Source organism: Gavialis gangeticus, unplaced genomic scaffold (genome assembly GCF_001723915.1).
Source record: "Gavialis gangeticus isolate Ggan-Ray unplaced genomic scaffold, GavGan_comp1, whole genome shotgun sequence".
NCBI classification, from domain to species: Eukaryota; Metazoa; Chordata; order Crocodylia; family Gavialidae; genus Gavialis; species Gavialis gangeticus.
Window position 1 is genome coordinate 13,824,406 of NW_017729001.1, and position 20,419 is coordinate 13,844,824.

The 20,419-nt window shown below is 43.3% G+C and overlaps 1 protein-coding gene across 1 annotated transcript; it reads right to left on the bottom strand.

Annotated features, from left to right (window-relative positions):
* Nucleotides 1–1,675: 1,675 nt before the first annotated feature.
* Nucleotides 1,676–15,679, bottom strand: LOC109290397 (T-box-containing protein TBX6L). Its single transcript, XM_019506885.1, has 9 exons — nucleotides 15,355–15,679; nucleotides 10,824–10,968; nucleotides 9,594–9,696; nucleotides 8,832–8,996; nucleotides 8,141–8,287; nucleotides 7,141–7,211; nucleotides 6,244–6,335; nucleotides 4,626–4,821; nucleotides 1,676–3,571 (listed from the first exon to the last, which is right to left on the bottom strand). The coding sequence occupies exons 1-9, from the start codon at nucleotides 15,368–15,370 to the stop codon at nucleotides 3,145–3,147; spliced, it is 1,362 nt and encodes a 453-aa protein (XP_019362430.1). The 5' UTR covers nucleotides 15,371–15,679; the 3' UTR covers nucleotides 1,676–3,144.
* Nucleotides 15,680–20,419: the final 4,740 nt, after the last annotated feature.

Sequence of the window (20,419 nt, forward strand, 5' to 3'; positions counted from 1 at the left end):
TGGACAAAATAAAATTCTGTTTGAGGACATGTCATCCAGTACCCGTCCTCAGGTAAGATGATTAAACTGGAACCACTGGTGTGTTTGAAACAGAAACACAGAAAACATACTCATAATTGTACTTTGGTGCTGCTAATGACCTGCCTTCCATATGTCTCCTTGTCTTTTTATTAAAGCTTTACAACACAATGTCTTACAGACACAGGAAACAGCAGTTCAGTTGAGATAATATAGATCTTCAAAATACCAAAGCCAAACAGAAGCAAGCCAGTGAAAATGCCACGAACAGGAGAAAGAACAGAGTGTGAAGTGCACACCTGGTGGGAAGACTCACAAGCTTAATAAAATAACAAAGCTGTACAGCCTTTAACCACAGAGAGCAGCACGAAAACAAATGTAATACTCTACTGAGTGGAGCTAGTATGATTCACTAAAGATAACTATATATATAGCCCTGTAACATAGGAGACAACTAAGAATAAAGGATTCTTCCTCAGCATGATGTTGGGTTTCTGGAGGGTCTGTTAGTCCGGTCGGACTAAACAGCTACAACAACTCATCATCCATGGTGCCAGTCCTTATGGGACTAGTTTTTCAGATTGGAAATCATCATGCCCATATTTCTAAAGAGCCCCAGATCGCTTTCTAACAGGGCTGCCTAGTTCTTTGTCGTGCACCATTCTGACTCACCTCAGTGGTTTTTATTTTCCAAGTGTTTACAGAATAATCCCCATGGCACCCTGACAGGACGATATCATCCATGTCCTAGATGGCGAAACAGAGACAAGGAGGTAAAATGAGCAGTCTTAGGCAGCAAAGGGAAGAGGATTGCTTTCCATGACTTTTCTAGGCCATCTTGTGAGTCCTTTCCTAAAGGTGGGCATTACGGTATCAGTACAAGAGAGATCAAGAGGGGAATCTTCTAGAACTTACATGCTATTGGGTTTCTTCCAGCCAATTTTCAAAGGTCTGTAGCCATTTTATTCATTTAAGAAGTCTGAAGCCTCAGAAGATGGTTGCTAGAGGTTTCTGCTTATCAGTTATTCTACCCCAACTAAGACAGTCTTTGGGATCTGGCTCTACCTTCCTGTGTGCTGGTGTCTGGACTAGGACAGAGAGGGATGTTTTGATGTACAGAGTCCTTTTTTGTCCAGGCTATGCCCTTTTTTAATGAGCCACTTGCCCTAGCATCGATGTGGTACAGAGCTGGTATGCACCCTTATTTTACCCAAAGATGGGTCAAACAGAGCAATACCTGTGTGCTGCAGCAAAGTTAAGCCCCTGCTTCTGCTGCTGCATAACTCGGATGTCCTCGGTTTGACTGAGGAAGCACTCACACCGTGCAACCTGCTTCGGGTGCAGAAGTGATCAGCGAGGTTCTGATCACACAAGAACATCACCTAGTGCTACAATGCAATGATACAAATCAGCAGTAAGTTGTAAGTAGTACGTGGTTTCAGAGTTATTTTAAGAGCAACAATAACCACAATCTCTGACACCCTGACACAATGACACACCCATGCCACCATATTTGTGCCTCAAAGCAATATACCCAGTCTTGAGAGAGAAAGACATCCACACACCCAACACCCTGGTTTCACACCCCACACACACAAAACACATTCGCTTAAGGACATCTTTGTACTCATTGCAAATGACACGCCCCAGCTGACTGTTACATACCAAACTGCAGTTTATTTAAAGTATTACAAGAAATCATTCTTAAATAAGGTTTAAGATCATGTTTATAACCACAGGAGAAGCAGAGGGTTTCTCCCAAGGGGGACTCCACTCCAGCGGCAATTGCGAGGAAAACAAAATTAGAGTGAAATGAGAGGATGTGCTTTCCAAAATGATGGGCAGTTTGGAAAAGGACCACAAGGATGCAGCGGAGAGGAAGCTACGCTCCTGCCCATCTGTATTGCATTATGTTCCTAGCGAGGCTCCAAAGCAGCAGCAGAAACATGCCACTGGCCTGTCTCGCAGCTCCTGCAGAGCACTATGCAAGTGACACCTCACTCATCAGGCAGTATTTCAACAGGAAAGTTTGTTTAAAGCCAGTGTCTAGTGAGAAATACCAACTTGGCCAAAGCCTGTGCACCAACAGGACTGTTGCATGAACTGCTGGGAGCAGGACAATAAAACCAACTAGACAGGTCACTTCACTGAGGCTGTGGAAGAGGCAGAGGTAAAACAACTGAGGGTCTCAGTGCAAACAAGAGGTCAGAGAGAGTGTGAACACTGCTGCTCACCTCTACTCAACAAGGGGAACTCCAAGAATCCCAGCATCCTCCAATCCTCCTGGGTCACATGGCAAACAACCAGAGGAACAGCAACTCAATGCAGGTACATTGAGTGACAGGGCTGAACTGAGAGGGTATAAATTGGCTGGATGGGCAGTCAGAGCACACAGAGACAAACAGAGAAACCTGTAGTTTTTTCATTTGTTTGGGATTAACTTCCCACTATCCACATGACCTGTACAACTCTGCTCCAAGCATGCATACATTACTCTGTCTTTTACCATTATATGCCTTATAGGCAAAGGACCAGGAGGATAGCTGCACTTTTTATCTACACTAAGAGAGGAAGCTACTCCAGGGACACTGAAATGGCTAATTATCTCTCACTTGTCCATGTAACGATGTCTCCTTCACACAGCCACTCTGCGCATGGCTCCGCCGTTTTGTTGTGAGCATCTGTGGTGCATGCTGAGACTCCTTAAGCACCTTGCATGCTCCCAAGACTGGGTTCTTTGAGTAAATGTTAAATGTAACAACATGCAAGAATCATGGGATAAAGTTGGGAAATCAGCTGAACCACTGCATTTGCAATGCTTGCAATTATCTATCCACAAGTGGGACAAAGCACCAAAGAATGCATTGGTTCAGTCAGATCTTAAAGTAAAGATATGGCCCCCAGGAGATGCAATGAGCACTTGTAAAACGCACAGGATGGTTGTTGCATGAGGCACAAGGAGTTGTACTGATGTTTCAAAATTATGGTGCCCCAATCTATGCACTATTGCAACACCCTCTTGCCTAGTGTAGGCAAGGCCACAAGGTGGCAACCCCAGAGCATATTTTAAAGTGGATTTTGTTACAATGTTCTTTGAATTCTTTAATTTGAAAGAGTCCTCCCCCATCACCAGCAGGCATAGGGGAACAGAGGGTACTGGCTCCAGTCTGCCATGCTCCCATGAGCATGCCCTGAAGCCCCTTGAGCATTATAATCTGTAGAAAAGGGAGAGTAGCTCATTGCCCTGTACTGGCTGTGGGAAGGGACCATCCACTGGCCTAGGCCTTGCTCAGCGCCATATGGATTGTACACTGGACCTCGGGCCCCTGGCTTCCCAGCAGAGTCTACAGCCATGTTGACCACCCCGGTGTAGTCTTGAGGAGGAGGCAGAGGTGGGGGTAGTGTAGGCAGGTTGGTGAAACCTTCTGACAGCTGTTTAGAATCGTGGTCCGGCACCGTGGCTATGTCCAAAGGGTGGGATCTGGCCCGAAACTCATTCAAGGTGGCGACATTGCGCGCGGGAGCCTGCTGCGTGTCCCCCGTGTCATGGAACCTGGGCCCAGAGGGGGGAAGGGAAGAATGAGTCAAACCCACACCAGCATAAATACTCTGAATTAACCTACATGGGATGTGGTTCAAAACTTCACCCAGGAGAGCGCGGGCAGGCCAAGGACATGGGGCACAATCACTTCCCCATGCAATTTTAAACATCAACTTTCCTTCTCAAAACAATGTGCTTATCAAGGTAATCCGTCTCCACATCTGAACTCTGCCTCTCTCCCTATGCCCATCTAGGGCTCATCTGTATGGGAAAATTAAGAGCTCAATTAATCCAGCGTGAATATACAGCACATTAGCAGTCTGCACTCACCTCCCATGTGAACATAAGTAGTGTGTAGCAAGTATGAAAATGGAGTAAGCTACCTGGTGCTGAGTGTGCAGGAAGAATATGCACCTGGGGTTCATGCAGAGTAGTTAGTATGTTGTGATTTCACACCTGAGCTTACTCTGCACTATCTTTACCATCTAGACAAGCCCTTAAGAAAGTCTTAACTATACATTTAACCTGGGTTTTAGCCAAGCCCCCTAATACTCACCCAGAGAAAAAGCCTCTGACCTGCATTTGCAGGTGTTTTCCTATCTTTCTGAGCTGGGTAACGGAAGAGCACGGGCTCTACTTTAAATTGGGCTGGAACCTGTCTCTTTTGCAGTGAGGACACAGAAGGAAAAACATCACATGAGCAATAAGGGCCCTTGAATGCCCTCTCCTCAGTGTGACAGACAAGTTCACCCGTGAATGCCGCAGCTGACTAGGAAAGAATTCTGAAACATTTCAGGGCAAAGAAACAAGGATAATGCCCTCAGACACACTGGACTAGTGGGGAAACAATGAGAAAAAGTTTCTCACACTCAAGTTTGGTTACCTGAAGTGCAATCCCCCATGTTAAGTGCAGTGGAGATATCCGTTACTCAATTCATGCTGCTTCCTCTAACAGAAAATACTGGGTCACCCTTATAAGAAAAACCCCATAAGAAATTGAAAAAAATGCCAGTCCTGGATCTGGACCATATGTACTGTGGGTATACAGCAGGGAGGTGGGACTCACCTGTATGTCTGGTAGGTGGAAGGAGTTGGCACTTGCTGCTCTCTAGCAGTTGCTTCTCTTTGGTCTGCTGGTGCTGGTGACACTGCAGGGATGGCTTGGCTGCCGTTCTGCTCCGAGACCCAGAAGGGGTATCCACCACTAACCGGGATGGGATTCCGCTCCTCTTTCACCTCCACGTTCTCATCCTTCACAAAATCTGACTCACAACAGGGAAAGGAGAGGGAATGAGAGGGGAGCAGGGAGAAATCAGGGCTCAGAAATAGTTTGTTTGCAGTTGGATTCAGTCCAAAAACACACTGCCTCCCAGTCACAGGGTCTCACAGCCAGTACTGCAGGCCAGAGTGATAAGGAGTTTGCAAATAGTCAGAAATGTCAGCTAATTACCAGGCATCTGCCAGCGCTCCTGAAACAAAGGCTGAGTATTTTTCTAATCTCTCCCTCATTCTCGGACACAACACACAAGAATGTGTGCGCTCTGAAGAAGTTGGCAGGCTGCACACTACGGATTCAGCGAGGAATTAGAGATGGAAAGACCCATCAGGTTACAGGCTCTCATAAATGGTTGCTGGTCACATGGCATTGGCTTATCCTTCTCTCTGAACTGCACTAACTGCAGATCAAATAACTATTTGACAATTAACTGAAGGATTGTACAAGCCATGCCCCCTAAATGGGAGGCAAAGTACCTGCCATAAAATCTGGCAAACATGGCCCACACTATGAAATGTTAAGTATCCCCATCTCAGCTTACTATGTCCAGCTCCCTACCACTGTTGGGCTCTTCCCTACAACACGTTTTCAAGTTTATTGCTCAATCTAGCTGTTTGGCTCAAGACTCTCCTACAGTTTAATGGAGTGGAGGTGTAGTTATAGGAAGAGCAGTTATGGTGTGTTACATATATATTCTGGAATTGCATGTCCAGATAGCAGACTATGTGTGAGCAGCAGGGCAAAAATCTGAGTAAGGATTCCCACTGTTGTGCGATGGCATGGAGGAAAGTTCAGGTGCACCAGGTCTTTTGCATGTGGGTACAAAGTTTCTTTCTTTAAGTGAGGGCCCTGCTTTCTTGTTTCACGTTCCTTGTTCCCATATGACTGTAGATAGCCTACCTCTTGCAGTCCCAGATGCCTAGACCAGCTGTGAACCCCTCTCCCTAACATCGATCAGGATATGCTCCTGCTCTTTCCCTTGTCAGCGGGGAAAAAGATCCCCAAGATCTGCTCACACACTTGCAGCTACTAAACATCTGATTTGGCAACTGCTCTGCAAGTTCTTTTGCCTTTCTTGCCTCTGCCATATACTCATCTTTCCCTTCCCCTCCATCTTTCTTATTTGGCTTTGCCTTGTCCCTTGATGGCAGGACCCTGATCCATACATCCACTTGATGCAGACTTCTTCAGGCTGTGCACCCAGCTCCTCTTGTGAATTATGGAATGAGAGTTAGCATTCTACTTCCTTCCTACTAAAAACTGACTTGCACAGTATCCTCCAAAATCCCTGCCCTCAGTGCTGATGAATGCAACTCTGTGCAGCCAGGAGCTTTAGTAGACCCAAGTCACTGTCTTTTCCTCCCCTTAGCATGATCCCTGTTGGCAAATCTGTTGCTGACAATATTACCCGGTTCCTCAGCACCAGACTCTGTTTCTTCTGGGAGCTTCCTCTTCTGACCTTTGGCTGGGCTAGGTTTCTGGCCTTTTGCTCGCCCTTCCCTATGAAAAGAACAACATATGGAAGCAGGTTTATAAAGCCTTCCTATGTAGCTGCCTGTAATGGGAACTCTAGAGCAGAAACAAGATTCTGGTGTGTCAAAGAAGCAGGAAGACCAAATATCTAATAACTTCTGCAGAGAGAGGGGTTGAGCTTAGGATTGCCAGTCTTTTAGAAACCACATTTTTGCTGTCCAAGAACCAACCCAGAGCAATCGGCTTCTTGGAACTATGTTTGTTCAAATGTTCAGACTGTAGTTAGTCATGTTGAATGCAACTACAGAGTGGCAGTCAGGAAGAAAGACTGAATCAGCCCTTCCCTACCGTGGAGTTTTTACTCGGGCTTTGCACAAAACACACAATCACACTGGAAAGCCTCAGCACTGAGAGTTTGCACAGTCATTTATGAAAATGGTGTGCTATCTTATATATACAAGAAATTCTGCTGAGCTTTTCTTTAAGAAGGTATGATTGTTTCTGAGGGAGCATGGGGCCTATTTCACCCCCAAACAGTCCTATTATTGGAAAACATCAACATGAAGCTTTCAAAAGTTTGTTTAAATGGAAATCACTTTTGACCCAATGACAAAAAAGGAGTCACTTTTCCAGACAAAAAATGACTAAAAAATGCCTGCAAGCATTTTCAGTGACATCTAACCTCCTGGTTGTGTGGGTGGGGGAAGTGCCCCCACACCAAGGGAGTGGTGATGAAGGAGCACCCGGATGCTGGATGTTAGAATTAAGCTGGCCACCAGGAGTGGTAGTGATCTAGTGCAGGCTCACTATATCCTCATGAGACCACAGTTACCTTCGAGTGTTCTTCCCGTGTTCCCGGAAACCTTTAGCAAACGGGTTGTTGTCAATTTTGAGTTTTGTGATCTTAAAAATAAAGAAATTAGATTCAGTAGTAGAAAGAACAGTTGCCTTGGCTGCCAGGGCCAGGTCTGTATTGCTCTGAAGCAAGATTCCCAACCCCAGCACTGATACAGATGCTCTCTCTATACATTATGGTCCATTTTTGGTAGTTATATGGCCCCAGTCTTCGCAGGATCTTATTGCCTCATTGTCTTTAAGGTATTTATCCCACAAGACACCTTTTTTAGGTGGGGAACTGAGGCAGTGGAAAGCTAAGTGACTTGCTCAAGGTCACATACAAAGTCTATGACACAGCAGGGAACTAAAGTTGGCTCTCTCCAATTTCAAACCAGTGCCCCTCACTACTGGATGATTTTCCCTCTCAAATTTAAAAGATCAAATTTAAGCAGCAATACAGATCTGACTTTAAGCCATCTAATAACAAACTCAGTTATAGCTGCCATTCTGTCACCAACACTTCCCATTCTTACAAGGTACTGAACATCAAGGTTGCATACCTGTGCAATATGGATTGCTGAAGAAATTACTCCTCCATCTCCATCTCAGAGAGACTCTTCTATGGAATGGGTCACAGATGGGGGCAGGGGCAGGAGACAAGGACTACTAGTGTTATCTCAGATATGGGTATAGAGAAGGTCATGAGTGTTATCCTCAGAAGACAGGAAAAGGGGGAAGGATATTTGTATTACCCACAAAAATGAGGGAGGAGGGATTCAGATACTGTCTGCATAGGACAAAGAATACCTGTCCCATCCTCATAGGTGAGTTAGAGGGAAGGGGCATTGCCACATTATTTGCAGAAGCAGGGGAGGAAAGACTCCTTTTGTTGTCCATATAGGCAGTGGAAGAACCTTTCTCCCTGGGGGCAGCGTCGAGTGTACATGCTTGGTATTTACCCAGGTGCAGAAGGCTAGTGCTTATACACACTGTACCTTCTCATTTTGGTAGGCAGTAACAGAGGTGAAGACAGTCTCAGGGAAGCTGAACACCTGGAAGATGCTCCAACGGACACTAAACAGGTCATCTGCCTGTACTATGTGGAAGCGCGGCTTGTAACGGTGCATGGAGTGAAGGATGATCTGGTGGAGAAGGAAACAGGAGACTTCCAATTGCAGCATTACTTAGCCAGCTTGCTGTTGGCATAGTCTGTACTTCCCAATCCAGGTCTCAAGTTAAAACTTTACCTTTGTGATGACCCCACCTCTATTCAGCTCCATTAAATAGGCATTTTCTGTTTAAAATGGGTACAAGGGTAATACTGCACAAGTGTCCCATTTACCAGCTGTAGGATCAGAGGAATAAACCCAGTGGCCCAGCAGTGGGTATAAAACAATGGAGAAGGAAAACACATTGCAGCCCCTCCTCTGACTAGACAGCTAACATATCCCAAGAGTCAGTGCATGAGTTATCAAGAGCCACCAAACCCATGGGTGCAGTGTACATGGATACCATGACTTTCAACACGCAGAGATGCTGTTCTGTAAATCTTGCATAGGTAGTAGAAGAATTTTAACCAACTCATTTAAATGCTCATTAAACAAACATTTTTGGTTGAATTTCCATTAAGAACCAAATCCTCCCTTCCAGGAGTTCCAGTGAACAAAAAGCTCAGTTACAACTCACGTGTCCATGTTGATCCAGGGTGTTGTTGGTGAGTTTCAGCTTTTGGAAGGAGACAGGTTCTTTCATCCAGTGGCTGCCAGGAGCTGGAGAATCTGGATGGACATATGTACGGCAGGGAAGCTGTGGCTCTGCTTTTCCAGCAACTTCCCACTGATCTTTATTCCACTGGAAAAGGAAACATAGGAAATCCCACAGTTTAGTAGCCCCACTCTGACAGTATCAAAGTAACAATGACCCAGCACCTTTGCTTCTTTACTTAAGGCAGTGGGGATGTCTGACATGACAGAGTGTGGGCTATGTCTGACTGATGATGTGAAGGTACTATGTCATGTTCTTATGTTAGTTTCCATGATCAGCCCCCTATTTGCTTGCCCTCTCTACTAGTTTTGGGGCATTTTATAAACATTAACTGAGTCAAGTCTCCATATTTACTATGTCAATGATTTAAAACATACTTGTGCACTTTACAAATTAAAGGATGTTATTTTTCCAGCTGCCAGCCCTGCAATAATGGCAACTGGGGACTGATTCAAAGAATGCTATGAAACCTCCAGAAGACACCTAATTCTGGTTGGTCACCAACTAGCACCTGAAACATAAGTATTCACACTATGTAGAGGGCCAGCACTTATATCCTATATAAGATCTAAGATAACTTAAATGGTGCCTGGGTATTTTACTGGATCCCTGCATACAGGTGAATTTCATCAACTGGAACAAGCAAAAGGACAGAATGACCTTTCTTCCCCTCAAATTATTTACCTTGTATCTGAAGTTGTCCATTGGCACAAAATCCACCAGCATGAGGTATTTAGCATAAGGGATCAAGCCAGAGACTTTGATTTTGCACTGTGGAAACATTCGTCTGAAGAAGAAATAAAATATATATTACAAAGGTCTTATTCTTTTTTAATAGTCTAGTCAGGCATTTGATCTTGTTTGTGGTCTGTCAGGCAAAGTGTTCTTGGGATCATAGTGTACATCAGCCACTGACATTTTTATTAGCCTATTATCTAGCCCTACTCAAAGTCACTAGTGGCTTGCCTTTTCTAGCACTCCTACTGTTGCTATTCCTAATATGCAACAATGGAAATTTTAAAGAAAATTTAAGTGTAGACAATGTTTAGGGCTTTCACTGTGTCTTGCCCAGATGTAGCCCTCCTGGGAAACTGATTTTTTTGCGTAGGTGGCACCCATTTGAGAATCTGTCTAGCTCTCCCCTCCCCTCCTCTCTCTGGAAACTCTCCACAACTGCTGTGACTCCTCACAACACTGTTAGAGGTCACTGATTTCCCTTCCTTTCTTATGAAGACTGGTTCACCAGCTCTCCCTAGTCACAGAAGATCCCTTTAGTAGGTCTCAAAAGGTCTGGCACCTTCTCTTCTTGGCTTTATCTTGCACAATATATAAAAGTTCCATATCCTCTGGCTATTTGTTCCAGGATGCATCATGCTCCTCAAGGCATGAAATAGTTAAATTTAAGAGCAGCATGGGTCCGGTCTCTTTTTTGACTTGCATCATCCTTTGCACGGTCCATCCAAAGTGTCCAGCTCCAAAGCTGGATGCTACAAACATCCCAAATGTTTCATCTACCATGATCTGGAGCACCTTCATGCCTATACATTCAAATTATTTGCCTATGATGCAGCAGCCATGTTTGCTTGTGAGGCAAATGGGATCTAGGATTCAATCTTTGTGTGGCAACCGCAGAACAGCGGGGGCCACTGACACTGCTTGATGCAGGAGCTATAGCATGGGATGGATTTTTCAGTGTATAAGTCACCAAGTAACCTGGGTGACATTTCCACTTCAGAGTTAAAGGACCTCTAGATTCTTTGATGCTGCCGTTGTTCTGCAAGGGGAAGGGAAAACAGAATCTGTGGCTTAAAAACTAGTTTGAAAGTCACGTTTCCAAAAGTGATGTACTGGGTGGGAATGGTCTGCATGCAGCTTGCACAAACATTGTGTGCACAGATTGCTGGCCATCCTTACCTGCCAGACTTAGTGATGATCATTTCGGTTCCTATTTGGTGAAACTGCATCCAGAGGTCCATGTCCTCTAGGGTAACAACAATGGAGCTCTGAGGGTAAGACTCCAGGTTGGAGGAAGGAAGGACATCACACTGAGTTTTCACATCTAGCAGGGGAAAGTAAAAAAGAAAACAGTTTAGTTATGAGCAAGTCAATGCCAAAATGCTTCAGACAGAGCTTTCAAACTTGATGTCAGTGCCTGTTCATCTGAGCGTCTGTGCTTGGAAATGGCCAGTTGCAATGTTTAAGACTTGTCCAGTGTATACAGATCATCACTCCTCCTTGTGGCCGGCCTCAGTATCGGTCACTCCACAATTCTCCCATAATTAACGGAGCTCAAAGAATGTAAGCTTGTGTTGAAGATCCCCCTGACACACGTACGTGTGTGTGTGTGTGTAGGTGAGGGGGTCTGTGTGTATACATGATCACAACTGAGATACACTGAGAGAAATTACAGCACCTACAGATTCTTTCAGTTAGGCTATCTTAGTAAACAGAAAAGGCTGTTCCAGATATTTTTCAAGGCAAATATCCTCCTTAGTTGAGATTTTAGCTTTGTGCACCATGCCATGCCTAGCTTACTTTATTCTATTCAGTGTTCAAAAGGAGATCAACAAAGCAGGACATTTCACTATTACAAGGCATCCTTATCTAAACACAGTCACATAAAGTGTTTTAATTTGAAAGCTAAAAGGAAAGGGAATGTTCATTATGACAGGGTCAAAGCAATCAAATAGGCTGGGGCAGATGGATCACTGAGCAATTCTCTTTGGAAACTATATGTATAGCTCTCTAGGCCTAGCAATATCTATCTGAACAGATGGCGCTCCTGTGAGATACTGGAGAGCAAGTCACTTCACTATTCTGTGCCTTAGTTTCCCCATCTGTGGCATGGAGATAACAATACTAACTTCCTTGGCAAAGATCTCTAAAATCTCTGAATGATGCATGTTATAGAAGACCGTACTACAATTACTACAACACAGAGGGCGCATCTACACATTCATTAATGTGCTATAATTATGGCACATTAAGTTTAGTACCTATAATAACAGGTACTAACATAATGCACCGTAATCAGTGTTACTGAGCGTTAGAACATTAGAATGGTTTTTACCAGCTGCACTAATGTGCAGTAAGTAGAATTAGTCTTCTGTACATTAAGCGCCTCATGTAGATGTGCCCAAACTGACCAAAATTATACCTCAAAGTCAACCAAAAGCCCAGTGCTGCTCTTCCCTCTACTATGTGATCCCATTGATGTGCATGGCAAAATCCTGCTGATTTCAGCTGGATCTGGTTTTGACTCATGTTCTTATTAGTCAAAGTTTTGAAGAAAATAACTCTTTGATTGAAATATTCAGAACTGCAGTGCTGTCATCAGTATAACAAAAGCAGGTCCATTTTTAAGACAATGATACATTATCAGCCATGCATAGCCATTTATTTTAATAGGGGATTGCCTCTTAGCCTGCACCCATTCTTATATAGACACAAGGGAATTTGTCACTTCATTACAGCTTCCCTGGTCAACATCTTTAAGCAAATACACATGAAAAGTAACCAATTATTTCCACTCAAAGAAGGCCCATCCAGAAGGATATGTTTTCTGACTTCGGATGCAAGCAGTTTTTAAACATGATGCTATCAGTTTGCAAAGCTATCTAGGTATTTAAAAAAAAAGGGTATTTAAAAAAAGACTTACCACCCCTAGACTTGGTTGCTTTGATCCAACATTAATAAACTGGCTAAGAAGTGACACCTAGTTTGCTCCCTAAGATTAGCCTGTTAACATCTTCTTACTAAAGCTTCCCTCATATCCTCTAGCAGAGACATGAAAGCTGCAATGAGATCGTGCATTTTGTAGTTCACTGCAGACCACATATCAAAAGGAGTTACAACAGAATTGGGCTGATTTTCAGCAGGAGACAGTCCAGTCACAAATACATGCAAACAGATTTTGATTGGATAGATACTCATCTTTTACTCCAAACCTATTTTACAATTAAACCTTTTGGTAAACAAATTCCAAGACTATTAAATGAAACAATCAACCCAACTTTGAGGCCTTTACAGAGGCAACACTATTGGTGAAGTCAATGAAAATTAAATTCACAGTAATTTTGCTTGAAAAAAAAAATCAAACGAACACAGATCTCATAATCTGGTTGTATAAGAATAAAACCACAGTGTACTATATGACTAAGACATTACAGGAGACACAAACAGCAGTGAACATAATCAACGTGAGGGCAAGGTACATAATCAAAGATTTTCAAAAATATTTAAGGATTTTGGTGCCTTAGTTTTTGAGTGCCCGGGATGACACTTTAAAGAACATTTAGAGAGAAAGTGATCATTGCATGGATGTGATTCTGAACCAAGCCAGGGGCTAAGTCCTGCACACAGCTGGGAATTTGAACAATAATGTGGAAAGGTTTGTGATATGCTCTTCAGATAGCGAAAGAGGTGAGCAAAAGCTCTGCAGGTAGCAAACTGTTCAGAACTTTAAAATAAAACTTTATAAAACTTTTGGAAGCATTATTTTATGTTATTTAATTAGGTATTTCCACTGTGATGTTCATTGGAGTTTTTCCCCTATTCCCCCCCACCCCAGTTTCCACTAAGGTTTATGTCTCCTTGTTTTTAAGTTAAGCTCTGGAACGCTAATTTGGTTTTAGGGGTTATAGTAACAGAATTATTTTTTCCCTGGAATCTTGGGCCCAAACTATTTTAGAAGGTATTGATGCTGTTAACAGGAAGCAGTGATTATAATGCATGCTTTTCTCTGTGTCACTGTACGGTCAAACAGAAGGAGACTCCTGTGCTTGAAGCAGGGCATGGCTTAGCTCTGTTCTTTGCTGTACTGTATACTTGTTACATGGATGCTGGCAAGTCACTAACCTTGTTTGTACCTCAGCGTCTCTGTCTGCAAAGTGTTGAGAACATTTTCCTATGCTAAGGGGCACATCATTCAGTGATGTTTATAAAGTACTTTGAGATCCTAGCACAAAAGGTTATGGAACAGCTTTACAGAAAGCAAACCGGGCCTCTTTAAGGAATTGCTCTAACTCTTGCAGAAGTGCTGTGGTACTGAAACAAATATTGTCAATTTAGTTTTAGGGGTTATATTAACAGAATTCCTGTACAATATATAAGATGGGGTCTAGGCACCTTGAAAATATCCACTGGGACCCAGGAGTATGTACGTATTCCACCTTTATCAGAATCAGTTTCAATTACATTTGCTGCTGTTATACCCCCAGTGTAACAGCCTAAAGATAAAACTGTTTGGCTTCCAGGGACTGTTTGATGTCCCTGAAAAAGAAATACATTTCAACATATATAGCTATCTCAAAAAGGAATCTTGCCAAAAACTGCACAGGGTAGAGCCAAAAAAGGCCTCCAGCCTTGCAAATAGCAATATGAACACCCCATTTATTCAGTGGGAGACTGCCCAGTCTCCTGAAATTGCAGTTTGGGGCATTAAAGAAGGGAAAGTGAAAGGCTCAGTTACTGCTTACCTAGTCCCATTTTGGGTTTGCTTCACAAGTACTATGATTTTACTTCTCAAATCCAGTCATGCATTGCCAAAAAATGTTTTGATTTCCAATGCAGTGTGATACATATAATGACATGAAAAATAATAAGACTTGCCTAGACACAGTGATGTAAGACAGATTATGCCTTTCACTGTACTTCCTAAGCTTTTTAAGTTGAAGTCTCGCTCAATGTGGCAAGAAATCACCATAATGTTCCTTCCTTTCATGTTCAATTTGCTATCGTAAGTATTGTTTAAAAAAACCCAAAACAAAACAGTGGCAGCAATTAAAATCATCTTTGTCACTGTAAAGCTACTTGGCTTCTTAGGAATAAATCAGCAGTGCATGGGTGACAAAGGGAAGCGGTAGGTAGTTAGCCATTTGAAACATGTATGTGAAATTAACACAAAAATCTATTAGTCATTTGTTTAGTACGACCAACGAACAAAAATAAGCAAATAAAATTCCCTGGTGATCAGTATGGGACATAAAATGATGTCCACAGGGTTGAAAACTTACCAAGATCATGGCATATGGTTCTTTTACTCTTGGAGGGAAGAGAATATACAGAGTCAAGCTAACCTCTGTATCATGGATCAGAAATGCCCTAAGTTCCTTAACAATGTATGCGCGTTTTAGATTTCTATATGGCATTTCATCCCCAAGGAACCCATGGCACTTTGCAAACTGGATACTAGGGAATTAAAACAAAAGCACCAAAGTAAACCTTTGTTTGTCTTACAGCAAGTGCCACAAGATGTCAAATGTTCACACAGAGCATCCACAGCTTCCATTTGTCTTTTCCCTCTCTAGGAAGATTTAATGCCCCCAGTAGTATCCACAAATGCTGATGACCTGTTGGTACACTGTTCCCTTTTTTAGACCTCAGTATACCCCTGGCACTATTTTAGGGTCTTCCCTACACATTGAGAAATGGAAAAGTCACCTACCAGATAATGCTTGCATTTTTCCATGTACCGTTAAGTCATAGAAGTTGCGCAGGCAAGAGATCCACCAGAGCTCCTCTCTCTTGAAAACCAAAGTAGTCCAGTTCAAAAGCAAAAGTCTTGATTTCCCAAAGCAAGCAGGAGCCCTTCCTTCTGTGATCCAGTGTCAAGAGTGCCTGGGACTAAGGATGGGACTCCAAGCTTAGCTAGCCAAGGTGAGTTCGTTATATGAAGGCTAATGAATAGGGAGGAGCTTCTCCCCAGGGCTGTCCCCTTGCAGTCCTTTGATGTCCAAAGGGACAAAGAGAGGAAGGATCTGCAGCAATGGCTGGGGCTAAGGGAAGAAAATCAAAGAGAATTAACATGGCTTTGACATACAGGAAACCCTACAGGGGAAATGCACCTTGATTTACTGCTAACACACTTTTAAACAAATAGAGACAAGACCAAAAACACCAGCTGAAGAGGTACCTACAAAAAATAACTTCAGACTTAAGATTTCCTTCAGGCTGCATTGATGGTTTGATAAAACTTCTATCTCCCAAACAGATTCCTGCATTCCAAATACAGTTTGGACTTTCTTTTTTATGGTTGATTTTGGGTCTTTATTGACATCAGGCAAATTTAAAAAAAAAATATTTCCCCCCAGTCTGAGTAAAAGAACTGGCTAATGCAACTTTTCACAGTAAAAACAGATATTTTGGCAACATGTTTCTTTCTCAGTAGAAGTCTTCAGCCCAGTAAAGATCTACAGCCCCAACCTAGCTGATAGACCAGCTAAACATTACTTGCCTAGCTACTGTCCCTTTTACAGTGCTCAGCTATATGAATTTCTTATCACACAAGGTTTGATAACACCCACAGATACACTAGATATCCTTAAGTTCTTAGTTAGGCCTCCACTGTATTTAAAAGATTTTCAGGCATGATTGTGTCAGTAAGAGGTTGGGGTTTTTTTGCTGACACAGCTGTACCAGCAAAAGCCCTAGCGCAGATACTATACTAGAGGCAAAAAAGTCCTTTTGCGGGTATAGCTTGGGGAACTGGTATAAACAGCGTGCATAAAATAAACTCTGCTGGGATAAATTTTGCCTACCCTAGAAGGATATAATCTCTTAAGTAGGGATAGGGCTTAGTTTTTCCTTATATTTCATTCTGGGGAAAAAAAGTCTCATTGAATTCAAGGCTAAACAGAAACTAACGCCTTCCTAGTTTGGCCCTTAATGAGTTTATTCTGTGAGTGTGACCATTAACATTTGTGCTTGTAAGTGCTAAGACAGGGGTAATCAAATGTCAAGCTTTAGGGCATAAGCTGGCTACCATATGTGTGAGGAAGGGATTTCTTCACACCTATATACAGCATTGCATTATTGGCTATGCATAGTTTGGGCCAAAAGTGTGGTTTCAAATATCAATCAGTGTCCAACACAGGATACAGGTCTCAGTGGCCCAGGGTCTGATTCCCTACAGCAAATTCTTATGTATCAATCTTCTATTCATGTCAGATGGCTTCGCTGTATCGCTATGGATGATTTAGGGACCAATCCTGTTCCTGCTGAAATAAGTGGGAGTTTTGTCACTGACTTTAATGTGATCAGGTCCAAGCTTTTAGTTTGGTGCAATGTAACATATTTTTACCATGCTCATCCCTTTAGTGGGTGTTTCTTTAAAGTGGATGTCAGCATAATTAATATGAACCACAGAAAGAATTTCAGCACCAGGAAGAGATATTTTCAGCCACAGGACTTAGGCACCTCTAGTATGGTATATCTCTTCTTTTGGCTTTATTTACTTTAATCACTTGCCTGGCAATTTTCTTCTTTTTTGTAGCTCTGTTGCTTATAAATTGGCTGCAGTTAGTTAGGTTGTTATACCCAAAATACACTGATGACATGAATGGATTCAAACCTTCAACACTGAACAGGGTCAAAGTCCACTCCCTTTTTACTACAGGGCCAAATCGAGACTCTCACCTTATTGTTTTTATTCAGACAAAATTTCTCAGCAACTCCAACGGGAACTTACCTGAGTAAGCACTGAATGAGGGCCTCAAGGTTAGCTCAGAAAGTAGGTGGGAATGGAACCGTTTGCAGATCTTTTATCTTTCCCCTGAACTAATTCGTTCACTGTCAGATATATCAGCGGCATGTGCTTTGTATCACTGCAATTTAGACTGCACTGATGGAATGTACTTTTTTTTTGCCTTGGGTTGGAATTAAAAAGGTTGTCCCTTGATTCCCCCTGCTAAAGGGCAGGAAAAATTATATTCCCCAGCTCTAGACCCCAATTTCTGTAGCAGCAGGCTTCAGCAAAAGGGAATCTCCAACCCCAGGAGAAAGAGTGCCTTTTCTAGTAGTGCATTGTATTCTGGGGCATCTCAGTTGTGGAGGGGTATATCCTGTGGGATCAGGAAGAAGATCTGTGGGGTAGCTGGGAAGAGGCAGGTACTCATCCCTGGGAAAATTCCATCTGAGGAGGGATTTTGAAAGAGGTGTCAATCTGGATCCCCTGGAGAAGCAAGCACATTTTTGCTGGCTGCCTTTTAGGAATATGGGGTAAAATACAAGACAAATACAGTATTCTCTTTCAGAAGACATCTATAAGGTGAGCATAGGTTAGAGGGAAGCTATTGTGTGGGTCTGAAAAGAAGGTCCCATGGAGAAGATAAAAGAAAAAGAATCAGATCAGTTTTGCAGGGAGGAAGATTGGTTTTGAGATTAGGGCATTGGACCGAGTACCCGATTTGGGCACAGATAATAAATCAAACAGTCCAGGAGTGGGAAGAGACCTAGGGAAGAGACAGGCTGCCTGAAGATCCTGAGTCTCTGGACAGTGTTATTTTAGGTTAACAAACAACTCAACATGTCCACATTAAAAAAAATCAGAACTAAAAAGAATCAAAAATATAAACTGCCAGCTTCCAGCCTCCTTCACTGGCGCTCTCAGCTCCATTGCTACAGCAGCAAGCAGAGCAGGATAAAAAATGCCTCTGGCTGCTCCCCACCCCCTTCCCACCACTGAGAACAACAGAGGCAGTGACTGGATCTTTCTTAGTTTCTGCTTCTCTAATGCTGAAGTTTCTGTCGCAGAAAGACGCAAGGGAGCTGTAATCAGAGAGCCTGAGACATGCCCTCATTGAGGAAGATGGGAGAAGAGAGAGAAAAGTGGGTCACATTCAAACTTGCAGTGAGCTGAATTAGCATCCCACTCAGTCAGAAATTGCACAGCAACAACACCGCCAGGGATTTCAGACAAGCGCACCACCTGACTAGTGAGTGTGTGTCGGGGTTGGGGGCGGGGGGGACCAATTTGGCATGCATCTCAGGACTCATTGCTTCTGCCATAAAAGGGCACCATCATATGATCTCCCTTATACCTCTCATTTGGGCACGCAGTATCACTGTCTGGTGACACACATTTTCTGCGAATACCCATTGCTTTCAGCTCTTTCCAGCTGATTGATGGGAAGGTGGAATCATTAATTCCCAATTACTAGTTAACAACTAGTTCTCTCCTAGCCATTCTAGCAGTGATAGAGAGGTTTTCAAAGGGAAGAAAAGAGAATTTGTTATAATTGCTAGAAAGTGTGGCTAATAGCAGCAATCCCCATGAAATTCACCACCAGCAAAGGGGGGAATTTAGCACATTACCCTCTGTCTGTGTGTCCCCAGTGTGCCTGAGGCAGTACTCTGAGAAATCAGATGTGAAAAGGCTGGTGTCTAACAATTCATGGGCAAATTGGAGGGGTGAGAGGGAGGCCAGGAGGAGGAGAGCGATTGGAGTGATAGTGAAGCACTAAAAGGAGAGGGATGGGAGTGATAGTGAAGCACTAAAATGTGAAAGTCAGTGACATACAGCTCTGCTCCAAGCTCATTCACAGCAGTGGATAAAGATCATATTGTGCCTGGCTCTAAACAGGAGATCCCCCAGCATGCTGAAGGGAATGAGGGGAGGAGGGCATGGGTGTTGGATGAAAGGAGTGGAGGTGTGACTCAGCTGTTATTTTGTGCCTCTCCAATGAGCTGAGTAAGTGGAAGCAGCAGTCTTAATGGTTTTAACATGACAGCCATTTTCTTCTGGCGTATTTCACAGCATGGGAACTTTTTAGCAGATAAAACACAGCAGGAACCCATGCTGCGGTTGTCCACGCATACGCCATACCCCAGCCTTGCTTGAACTGCTCAACTGCAAGTTCTTTGGGACACGGACCACGTTATTATTCTGTTTGGTACAACAGTGAATATGGCAGGGTCTTCTTGGTCCAAGCCTCGGGCTCCCAGGTGCTATGACACCACACGTAACAAACAGCATGATGCCGTCATATTAAACATCAGCAACCTTGTGCCTTACTCATCAGGGTCTGATTCTGCAAGAGACTGAGCACCTTTTAGCTTTGTTTTCCACGTGGAGCTTCCAGAACACAATCCCACCCTGACACCACCACCAGGGCTGCTGAGTTATCTTGTACAAAGGTACTGCCAGGAGTGAGTGTGCAGGTACAACAGAAAGCCAGGTCAGTGATAACAAATGCTTGGGGAACAGCTGGTCTCAAATCACATGTTAAGCCCTGTCTGGGCCATTTCTGATTTAATTTGGGAGCTCACAGTTTGTCAGAAGAGGATGTCATCTGAACACCACAGTTCCAGGACTGTGAAAGAAGCAGAACTGTCCTCCAGAACTTGAACCTTCATTCATAAAAGCATCTAAGCCCTAACAGGTGTGAGGAAACTTCTGTGTTTAACTGAAGAAGTGCTGTCTGCCTGAGTTTGTCCCAGAGCTGTGTGAGCTGCAGTCTGTTCATCTTAATGAGGGACTAGCTCTGGAACTTAACAGTTTAAATGTCAACGTTGTTAACTGTCTTAGTGGACAGGTCTAGGCAATGTGCCTTCGCCACAATCTCAAAATGCCTCCTGTGCTTCCCTACATGCCAAAAACATCAACTTTCCACACCTCCAGCTTCCATTTGGGAACTTCTGTGGTACGTGCACTGCTAACGCTAGCGTGTGTGGATTAATGAGCATGGGAAGAGCCTATCATGAATGGGACATAATACAGAATGAGAAAGGAT

Coding starts and splice junctions, on each gene's coding strand:
- LOC109290397 (XM_019506885.1), bottom strand. Junction 9,697..10,823: donor ATCATCACTAAGTCTGGCAG/GTAAGGATGGCC, acceptor TTTCTTCTTCAG/ACGAATGTTTCCACAGTGCA. Junction 8,288..8,831: donor CCCTGGATCAACATGGACAC/GTGAGTTGTAAC, acceptor CTTCTCCACCAG/ATCATCCTTCACTCCATGCA.